General features: G+C 36.0%; 1 protein-coding gene across 2 annotated transcripts in view; it reads left to right on the top strand.

Annotated features, from left to right (window-relative positions):
- Nucleotides 1–12,002, top strand: part of LOC144959133 (uncharacterized) — a 47,668-nt gene that overhangs the window by 13,855 nt on the left and 21,811 nt on the right. For both annotated transcript variants that reach the window (XM_078891624.1, XM_078891616.1), the window contains exons 9-10: nucleotides 1,400–1,524; nucleotides 3,082–3,157. In XM_078891624.1, coding sequence (XP_078747750.1) covers nucleotides 1,400–1,524; nucleotides 3,082–3,157 — 201 coding nt within the window. The remainder of the gene's footprint in view (nucleotides 1–1,399; nucleotides 1,525–3,081; nucleotides 3,158–12,002) is intronic.

Genomic DNA, 12,002 nt, shown 5'->3' with positions numbered 1-12,002 from the left:
CATCATTTAGAAAAAAAAACTGCCATTTGTTGTAATTTATTTTAAAATACTTGTCTTATACTTGTCAATCCCTGAGTGTTTTGAAACTTCAAATTGTCTCTGGTCATTGTAAGGAGTCCAATAGAAAGCTTAAGATCGTTAACTCATTTTTTATCTGGGTGCGATAGCAGGTTTTGAAATTCACCTCTTCAAATATTTCAGATTATTAAACTTCAAAAGTACAGAAATTTTCATTTCTAGTCGTTTAAACATTGAATTTCCCTATTGGCATAGCTTTACTCTGACACAATACCAGTTTGAGGCGATAGGTCACATATTTAACCAGTTAACCGCCGTATTCTGGAAATATTACGTATTTAAATTTGGCCAGAAAACTCGTCCTTCAAGTATCAATCAATTTAAATGGCAAGAACTCTCAGATCGGGACGTTGCGCGAGTAAACTGGTTAATGTTTGTATGTTCACAGCATTAAATGTTTGCATGGAATTAATTCTTTCAGTCTATGTGCTTGTTCATGCTAGGCTCATAACATTTGGTGTGTTTATGTGTTCGTAAAGGGTGTGCATGTGCATTTCTATGTGTTGGTACGTGTGCGTATTTTTGTTATTGTTGTTGTTGTTGTTGTGTGTGTGTGAATGTGTGTGTTTAAAAAACTTAATTCTATAATATCGATTGAGACTGCCCTGATAACTGAGGTCAAACCATTAGAAAGCCTTCGGTGCGTGAAGTGGTTCAGTCTTTTGGATTTGAACCAGATGGTTTAAATGAAGACGAAGAAGAGAAGGGCTGCGTCTTTTGATGTTAGGCTCATACTATTTGATTGACCCAATGTTGTTATTGTTTTTTGTTTTTTTTTTTAAATTCTGAAGTTTTGCGTGGAAAATTGTAATATTTTCATAGATTTTGAAAAATATCGTTATTCTTTTCATCCAATCCAGATTGTTCTAATGTTATTTTTATATTTACTTGCAAAGTGAGGTCTTCAGTATTTTGGCAAAATTTTAATTAATTAAACACTGCTAATAATCTGAATGGTTTATGTGTTCAGATTGACGTGAATCGACGTAATTATAGGCTTGTTTTAACATTGTTGTAATGGACACCATTTTCCGTTGGTTTGAGAGTATTTCCATCAGAACAAGAGACTATAACAATTTGGGTTATCAGACCTGTAAATAAGTGCACGTCGGTCCAGACATTTTTTTTTCAGGTCACTAAAATAAACTGTTCACTGTGACAATTTAATCATTCTTGTAGGCTTTTAGGGAAAACTGTCCAGAGAGTTTGTTATAAGGGAAGACTGACTGAAATAATCCATTCGTCAGCCGCAGTGCATCGCAGGAGACAGCTGGCTGATCACAAAGAAATAACTATAATATATTTCATTATGCTTTCTCAGTTGTAAGTTGTGTCCAGTTTGACTCGGACAAAATTGTGAGCGGTGGCGCTGATGGAGTGGTCAACATTTGGAGCTGTAGCAGCGGGGAACTTGTGCATTCGTTGGAAGGACACACCGAGGAAGTAGTAAGTTCTTTTTTATTTCCACAGTCTCTAGCTGTAACAGGTGGCAACCAAAATAACCCTTGGTGGAAAAAAAGAAAAGAAAAGAAAGAAATACGTTTTATGTAAACCACGAGTTAGGATCAATAGCAATAATGTCACCATGCCTTCATTTTAACTTGTAATTCAGCAACTAATAAGGAGACATTTTTTTTGTGCGTGTATGTGTGTGAGTAAGTGAGAGAGAGAGAAAGAAAGAGAGAGAGAGAGAGAGAGAGAGAGAGAGAGAGAGAGAGAGAGAGAGAGAGAGAGAGAGAGAGAGAGAGGGCTGCGTATGTTCATGCTTATAGCTAAGTGTATGTGTGTCTTATAAGAGTATATCTGTATATGAGAGATATAGAGAGGGAGGTGGGAGAACGAGAGGGAGGGAGAGAGAGAGAGAGAGAGAGAGAGAGAGAGAGAGAGAGAGAGAGAGAGAGAAAGAGAGAGAAGAAGAAGAAGAAGAAGAAGAAGAAGAAGAAGAAGAAGAAGAAGAAGAAGAAGAAGAAGAAGAAGAAGAAGAAGAAGAAGAAGAAGAAGAAGAAGAAGAAGAAGAAGAAGGAGAAGAAGAAGAAGAAGAAGAAGAAGAAGAAGAAGAAGAAGAAGAAGAAGAAGAAAAAGAAGAAGGCAATGTTGGCAAAAGTCAATATGTATGACTTACGTCCTGTATTGTGAAATTTAATAAAATATAGGCAACTGTTTTTGAGGCATTTCATTTATAAAAGCACAATTCTATACTTGGTAACCGAATGAAAACGTGAAAGATTAAGCACATGATCCCATCATAATATGAAGAATGAACGAAAAATCGGTGTGAATATCGGTGCCAACTAATAGAAAACTAGAAAAAGAAGTCCCTGTACGTTGTTATAATTGTTTTTCCCCCTTCACTCCCATGTACGCCTGGTACAGTCTTGGACTAACTACACAGCCTAAATTTCGTCTTAGCTAGGTGAGGTCTTAGGGTCTTGAGCACATCCATCTGTAATATAGAAGGACGTGGTTTGAGCCGGCGATTATACATCTCAACAGTATGCTCTTAAAAAGGCATTTTGCAAACATTTCTTTCTGTCCACCCAGCATTGCTGTGCTCTGAAAAATAAATGAACTTTAAAAAAGATTTTGGCCATAAAAACTCGTCCTTCAAATATCGATCTATTCAAATGACCCTCATTTGGTCAAAAAAATATCAAACCTTGACTTCATAATATGTCGATTTCTATAATTCTAATGAAATGTGATGTTTTTTCATAATAGCCTGGTCTACCTGGCAGTGATTGTTTCATTTGTTGTGTTTTTATTTTTATTTTTTTTTTTTGATCAGACAGAAAGCACAATGCGATAGATTGTTATCTTATCCAAAGGGTAGCAAGCACTTGGTATCATCGGTCTATAGACGGGGACAAACGAATAGTTACAGGGATGCTCCAGATTAATGGCACTTATGTCTATATGGGACTTTTGTTGTCCATAATCATATTTCTTTTCTTTTCTTATTTAATAATAACATGCATTGTTAGTATCGTCTTTATTTCTTTCTAGTATTGCGTTGTCTACAATGATGAAGTCATAGCCTCAGGATCAGCCGACAGCACCATTATATTGTGGTCTATTGATGGTAAGTACCATCTTTTATAAAACAAAACTCACTTTTTAAATAATGTATATATTATTGATTAACACGATGAATTTGGCAAGTAGTGGACCTAACGATGGTCTTACATTAATTCACCAACACGAAATATTTGTTATCATCAATAAAGTCTATGTACTTTCCTGGGTCCACAATTTATCCACCCAGGTTTTAATTATTTTGTATTTACTTACCCATCCACCTTTTTACCTGCCTGTGTGTCTATCACTTATTCTATTTGTCAGTCGATCTATCTATCTATCTGTCTATCTATCTATCTATCTATCTATCTATCTATCTATCTATCTATCTATCTATCTATCTATCTATATCTATCTATCTATATATCTGTCTGTCTGACTATCTATCTATCTATCTATCTATCTATCTATCTATCTATCTATCTATCTATCTATCTATCTATCTATCTATCTATCTATCTATCTACCTACCTATCTATCTATCTACCTATCTATCTGTTTGTGTATATGTCTCTCAGTCAGTCTATCTGTCTTATTACTTATCCGTTTATATGTCCGTCATATGTATTAGTCAAGTCGCCTGTTAGGCACCCCTTTTTGTAATATGCTTTTGCAATGTCCGCCCCCTGCTTATAGCACTTACTCACGTAGGGAGTCATGTATGAAAACTGTCACAAAAAACACAACAATGGAACCATAGTTTAGTTTTGCGACCGTTATTTTTCATCTGATCACTGGCCACGCGAAGCATCCCTTGATTGGTCACAAGAGCATAGCAATCAGAGACATATAGATAGTATGCAGATGACGTCACTCAGGCATTTGTTATTGTTTTTGCCATCCGCGTTTGTGAGTTGTTCTCACTAAACTGTATTAACAAGACTATAAAAGTTCATGGTTACACAGAGTTTGTGTGTTGGTCCGTTATACTTCCGGATGGCAATGTTGTGAACTCCTTGGCCAAGCGCATTCTATCTATAGAGGGCATTGCACAAGAGTGATATTTCTAATTAAGGCCATGCTGTTATACCGTTCGACCTCTTGACGTCACTTGATGAATGGATCGGCGGTGAGAGGAGCTGACCCTACAGAATATCAAACTTAGTTTAAATTTTGACGGTCTGATCACTTGGCAGGAGACACATATCATCTCATCCCCGCCAATTTCTGACATCTTTTCCCGAAGCAAACATAATATTATTATTTATTGACGAATACTTACTTGATTCCATCAGTATATCATGAAGTCGACCAAAACAAAATCAAAACAAAACAAACTAAAAATAATAACACAACAAAAACAAACAAAAAGAAAACTTACTAAAGACGTTTATCATATAAATGGAACGAAATTGACGAATTAATAGTTCTCACTAAATTATATCACACTATAAACGTTCCAGGTTATACATAGTTTTGTGTGTTGTACGTTTATCCGGCTGGCGGATGTTGTGAGTATATTACCTAAACGCTTAGTATCTATAGCAGAGCGAGTGATGTGACAAATGGTAGGGAAGCGTGAGAACAAGTCGATTTTACTGTCGTTCAACTTATTCGAAATTTACTACACAAAGTAAAGCAACGCAGAACCACAAGGCCATACACACACGTCAAGAACTCTGATGACCGCACTCAAAAAGTAGATCCCGGTTTTGGCAGCAACCCAGGCTTTTCGGCCCACCGCACCGTATTACGCGTGAGACAACTACCCAGGAATGAGAAAGTGGAGTAGAGGGTCACCACGCTAACCCTCTGAAGGGCATGTTGGACGAAGGTTCCTTGGCCAGCAGAATAAAAAAAAAATCAGCGGCATATGATATATTTGTATCTATATATTACATCATTTCAAGCAATTACATTATGTGTGCGTGCGCAATTAAAAATACTACAACTTCTTCTTCTTCTTCTTCTTCTTCTTCTTCTTCTTCTTCTTCTTCTTCTACTACTACTACTACTACTACTACTACTACTACTACTACTACTACTACTACTACTACTACTACTACTACTACTACTACTACTCATACTAATACTACTAACTACTACTACTACTATTTCTACTACTACTACTACTACTACTACTACTACTACTACTACTACTACTACTACTACTACTACTACTACTACTACTACTAATAATAATAATAATAATAATAATAATAATAATAATAATAATAATACTCGTACCTACCGACAGTATTAGAAATTGTTGACAACTCTCTCCGAGAAGGTCGCATTGGAGACATGTCTTGAAGAAATTGAGCCTGAAATCTGCTGTTTTAAGCTGGCGATATTTCGTTATAATTTTATGTAAATCTTTGTCTTCGTAACAGGAGAGATTGTACGTTTGTCTCACCTCTGTAATATATTATTATGACTGCACATTGTTTTTGACACTCCATTTAATATAGCTTATTTTCCTACATCAATGTTTATACGTTGTCTACCTGCCAACCTCGTCTGAAATGGAAACAGGACGTATTTATACGTTACACCTGTCTTTACTTTCTTTTCCAGCATTTTAAAAGGTGATGTCATATCTTAAAGCATAAATAGTTCATATATTGTTATTATTATCATTATTATTATTATTATTATTATTATTATTATTATTATTATTATTATTATTATTATTATTATTATTATTATTATTATTATTATTATTATAAAAATATTTTTATATATTATTATTATTATTATTATTATTATTATTATTATTATTATTATTATTATTATTATTATTATTATTATTAATATGATTGTGATGATGATGATGATGATGATGATGATGATGATGATGATCATCATCATCATTATTATTATTATTATTATTATTATTATTATCATCATCATCATCATCATCACCATCATTATCAAGCCAAAATTACGCCCTGCTCCTTTTTCGTTTATTTGCTGTTGTTGTGGGGTTTTTTGTTTTTTTGTTTATGTTTTTTTGTTTTTTTTTTCCATGCCCGGATTCTGTTGTTTTGAATTCCTCGTACATGTTATTCAGGTACGTCACAATTGGGTAATCCAAAAATATTCACTAATGAGAGTGCCTTGAGAAAGAGTGATATTTGTAATTAGTTATGATTTGTAGAAAGAAATGAGTCTTATGAGGGGAAAAGCTAATTGTTCCTGATTTGTTTTCTTCGGGGCGGATAGTTCTTCTTTTTGAAATGCATGCATACAAGGTCGCATTGACACATAATTGGTGCTTTACTTTGCTATCGAAGTCAGATGTTTTGGTCTGAAATTTGTTTTAACTGCCAAAATAAAAGTCGTAGCACTTTTACAATCAAAATCAATATGGTCCGGTAAAAATCATATCTGAGAACTAGAGAAATGTGACAAACATCTCAAGACTATGACAAATTAGGGAGTCAGGCACTGACGTAAGACAGAGAACTGAAAAAGTGTAAATTAATCAGTGCCTGACAAAGAGAGACAAAATACAAGAAAATAATCCGAAAAGAATCAACTTGCCTCGACCGGCATACTTATTGTTGGGAGTTGGGATGTTGTTTTTTTCCCCTGTATTTTTTCTCTGCTTTGTCTGGTATTGTATCATACACTCTTTTTCAGATCAAGACTATAGTGAACAATGCTAAAATTGAATTTTTAGCATAGCTTATGAAAAATTTGAATTTCTAAAAATGCGTTGCTAGTGTTGATTTTTATCTCCCAAACTTTGACAAAACTTGAATTTCCGATTTCTCGTCATTTTAACTTTGATGAAATTTCCCGCGTCTGATTCATGACGACGTGTTACCAGTCTGACGTGATGGTCACAACTGTGAAATTAATAATGTCCATTAAATTGTATCTCGAGATCTTACATCAACAGTAGGCTTCAACAGTCGTGACGTCTCTTCTCTCGTAATGACGCATAGTAACTTAGTAACTGGTTTTAAACTATCGGAACATGGCGGGCGCCCTTATGAAATACATCTTCGACGAGCATAAAAGTGTATCCAGAGGGAAAAAACCCCATTATAAATCTGATCATGTTTTGACTTTTATACATGTCACGTCCGCCCAGCCACCAGCAGCTTGGTTCTACACAAAGAAAATCGGTACTTTCTATTCTTCATGTTGGCTAGAACTTTTTCACATGTCATGTGATCAGAAGGTATAAAGGTCGAAACATGATCTGATTTAAAATGTTTACTTTTCCCCTCTGGATACAATTCCATGCACGTAGGAGAAGTATTTCGTTTGACGTCGTTTTGGGAGTAACTATTTCTATTGATTGGTTGCGAACAGGAAGCAAGAAAGAGCGGAGGCAACTACAATGATAAGGTGGAAATAGGGTTCACAGTCATGACGGATAGTGCCTGGTTTTAAACTATCGGAACAATGGCGGATGCCATTATCTCCATCACCGTGATGGAGATAATGGCATCCGCCATTGTTCCGATAGTTTAAAACCAGGCACTATCCGTCATGACTGTGAACCCTATTTCCACCTTATCATTGTAGTTGCCTCCGCTCTTTCTTGCTTCCTGTTCGCAACCAATCAATAGAAATAGTTACTCCCAAAACGACGTCAAAGAGGCCTAGATCTATATCAAGCTTTACCTCTTGTGTGTGCATGTATTCCCAACTTCGCCCGTTTTATTCACGAGTAAGTACCCTCTAAAAATCTGAAGACCCATGCAATTACAAGCCAGACGAAAACCATCAAGAAAAGTATTCGTACACTCTAAAGGAACCATGAACGGGGTAATGAATAACCTTAAAGACCCTTTTGAAGCTTTTTACAACCAAGCAAATTTAAATGATATAACTAAAAAGTGGGAGAATTTCCAGACAATCATCATGGAATCGGGCAATAAGCTCATCCCGAGTAAAATCTTAATCAGAAAGCAACACTGGCCTTGGATGACACGTCACATCAAGCGTCTAATTTGACGCGAGCAACGTCGCTAGAACTTAGAAAAATAGTCCAACAAAAAAATAAAACAGTACGGGGACGATTTTAGAACTCTTCATAAGGAAATAAACAAACAACTAAAGAAAGAGCATGACCAATATGTCACTGATATGTTCAAAGCTGACTCAGACTCTAATATAAATCAAAATGTGGCATCACAAATCGCTTCTGGAAATACACTAAACCTAAACGCAGGCATACATCAGGCACAGCAGTTTTACAAAGACCGGATGGAACGGAAGCCATTGACATCACAAAGCAGTATCCTCAACACACGCCAACATATTGATAATATTGTGGTTTAGTAAGACCCATATTGAAATATGCGTGCACAGAGTGGGGTACTTATCAGCAAGGCCACATCAAGTTCAAAGGGCAGCTCGAGCTTTGTCAACAACAATTACTTGCACGAACCAGGATGCGTTACTGAGGCCCTGAAACTGTTGCAGTGGAAACCACTGTAGAGTAGGCGGAAGGAGAAACGCCTCCAACTTCTCCACAAAACAACAGTACATACCAACAAAAATACGTTAACTCTATCACAATATTTTACAAAACAACACTGTACATTCTCAAGACATTATCATAACAGCAAGTTTACCATTCCAACACACAAAATCAACACATTTAAAAACAGTTTTTTTCCTTAAGAACCATCAAGGAATGGAACGCTCTCCCACCAGAAATATTACCAACAACAAATTTGATCAACTATTAAATATTTATTTCTCAACACAATGACACAATTACGGAAACAGTCGCCTCATAATTTGTATAAAACCTGAAGTGATGGGTAATTCACATTTTGCAGATAAAGAAGTTGGAACTCTAAACCTGAGTGTATCCAAGATTATGTGACGTGATACAGACAGTAAAATTGCTTGCTACCCATTTGAAGAGTTAAATAAGCGCTGGTTTCTAATTACAAACATCATACAAACAGACAATTAGAGATGCTATAGAAAAATGATGGAAATAAGCGTCGGTTACGGGTTACCAGAAAAATAAAGAGAAACCAATCGCTGCATGTCAAAGCGATTTTAAAATGAGATTTTTGTGGGGGTTTTTTCATTGATGCCATAGTTTACTGTACCAATTTAGACCTTGTTTTCTGTACAATACTCTATTATAGTATATCTCATAACCAACACCGATGCCTATGTTCATTTTTTTCTCATCAGTGCAATTTAGTCACTTTGTTGGCTCCTGTACAATCCCAAACAGGAGCAAAAGCAGTCTCATTTTTCAAAGCTTTCATATGGGATGTAGATTTAGTCAATTTTTTTTAAAAAAGCAAGCCTAAAAATATCAGATCACTTTTCTGGTTTGTTGCAGACACTGCGTGATTTGATCTGGGCAATACTTCGTTTTTCGTCTCGTGACGAGGGAGGTGTTATGCTTTCCCGAAGACCGACTATCTTCCACCTACCGACCCATTATCCGGAAGCTTACGTACATCCAGACAGAATTTCACGGGATGTGAACGTGCGCTTTATGTAGCTAACGAAAGACGAGAGGGAGGGTAGAGATTAATAGGCAGGCCCTCTAATATAGGAGATGTAGCATTTTGCTAATGAGTCGATGGGGTGTTTTGATTCCAGCGTGTCAGCACGAGTTATTGCCCGTGATTGGCTTTAACTGGTGGGCACGGTTCCAGACGGGATTGCCAGATTAGCTTTTTTAAAAACCGCCGAATTCTTGAAATGGATTTTACTCTGGCGTTACCCGTTATTACTTAAGTTTCACACACTTTTCCACGCCAAGTAAAACGTTTTAAAGGTTGGCTGTACTCATGATAATATGATTCCTTGGAATTTTCTTTCTCTCTGGTCTAATTTTAGTTTGTGACTTAAGATTTTCCTTTGTACGTTTTGTCCCCCCCCCAAAAAAAAAAGAAAAAAAAAAGGAAGTGGCAAGGCTGCTCGAGAGAGATAAAGTATCGTATTTCTTCCAAGGCGGGATGCACAGTGTCAAAATTTGATGGAAGCAGCGAATTGCAAAAACGAACTATTGGCTGGAAATGTTTTGGTTTGAGAAAATTGAAAACGAGAAAAGTTATGAATATAATATGGTATAAACAGACAGAACGAATTTTAAGGAGATAAGGCCTCTCCTTGAATTTGTTATACATACAATTCACTGAAGCAAATGATAAGAAATCAATCATAATAATATCATTGGTGTGTTTCCATGTCATGTTCTTATGATTGTTTATATTCGCGCTACACAAAAATAAGATCACTCTGTCAAGCAACGACTATTTTATAGATGCTATGCGTTTATGTAAAATACTCACAACATCCATCAGCTGGATATCAGGTAACAACACACAAAAATATGTGTAACCTTGATCATTTATAGTCTGATTGATATTGTGATCTAGTGAGAACTAATCACCAGAATGGCTGTCTAAAAACTAACTAAGATCTGAGTGACGTCATCTTCGTTCCCTCTATAATGTCCAAATGCACATAGCGAAGTGATACCAAGACGTTTATAGTTTGATATAATTTAGTGAGAACTAATTGCCAACAAGCTGTCTAAAAACAATAACAAAGAGCTCAGTGATGTCACTTTCGTTCCAACCGAGAGCTCTGGCAGTAGACACTGAGAATATGTCCTGTGATCCATAAAGTGCCTTCATTTAGGACTTGTATTTTGACGTCAATTTTAGGTATGTGCACCGCCCAGTAAGTGAGTTGTTATAGTCCGTTCCACAACTCAACTCTTGAGCACGCGTTGACCCCTTAAAAACAAAACAAACAACCTTCTGGTGGATTTTAATTGATAATTGGCTTGAATACTAAAATTGTTATTGACATTAAGCCGATGTTTTTTGCATTGGTTACAGTACCATACTTTAGGAGTTTTCCTCTTTACAGTATATTATAAAAAACGAAGGGTCTGGCATGAGTGAACATTTTGATGTTTTTCAATACAATATTATACACAGTGAATTCTGTTGTTATAACGATTATTGAACTCGCGCGCAGGCTTGACCAGTGGTTTAAATTTCACGAGATTAATGTGCCATCCTTGGGTTTAAAAAGACACAGCAAATTGTTTACTTTGTATACACTTGACATAAACAATGGGAGCGATCTATATTCATGTTTTCGTCCAACCGAGTCATCAATCACATGATTTGTTGAGGTCCAACGATTGGATATTTCTTAACAAATGTAAACACGCTGCTTGGTTAATGAAATTTTTAAATATACCCATGTGTCAAGCTGAACAAAATGACAAATCATAATGTATGATATTTCAAAAGCTGTGAATACTTTTTACTATGTTGGTCATTTTGAGCACGCTTTGCAAAAAGAGAATATCGATCGCTTCCATTGTTACAATTTAATAGTTGAAAGCCAGAGGCTCAGCTTCTTGTTGTGATTTCTACATTCATAAAACTGATAAAAGTCAAAGAGGAAAATTTACAAGTATTTCTCCAGAGAGGCGAATCGCGGAATTCCCATGGCAATGTGGTTCCCAACCAGGAACTAGAGGGGAGAGGTCAAATTAGTAATTTTTTGTCATCTTAATTATGCATCTCTTGTATTTGAAAACTGCCGTTCCTTTGAAAGGTTATACTGCACAAAACTTACATGGAATCTGGTGGTAAAGAAGTTTATATTCAGTAATATTTTACATTAATACATTCAAAGCGCCCCCCCCCCCTTTTTTTTTTTCCAGCGAACATAATTCAAAAATGGCGAACACGTAGCGTACTCGATAGGTGACCAGTGGGATTTCGTGAAATGTTTTGTCCGACCTTTATGAGTTGTCTTTCTCAACAGTTAGTCGGATGCAATGTCTTTGTGAAAGGCATTTTTCCTCGTCCTATCGTAAATGGGCGTAAAAATTCGAGGATCCCCCTGGTTTTTTGTTTGTTTGTTTTTTCTTTGTTTTTTTT

Source organism: Berghia stephanieae, chromosome 1 (assembly GCF_034508935.2).
Source record: "Berghia stephanieae isolate SIO BIC M18660-M18661 chromosome 1, UCSD_Bste_1.3, whole genome shotgun sequence".
Classification (NCBI taxonomy): Eukaryota; Metazoa; Mollusca; class Gastropoda; order Nudibranchia; family Aeolidiidae; genus Berghia; species Berghia stephanieae.
The sequence above is the reverse complement of the archived record's forward strand: the minus strand, read 5'-3'. Positions and strand labels throughout refer to the sequence as shown.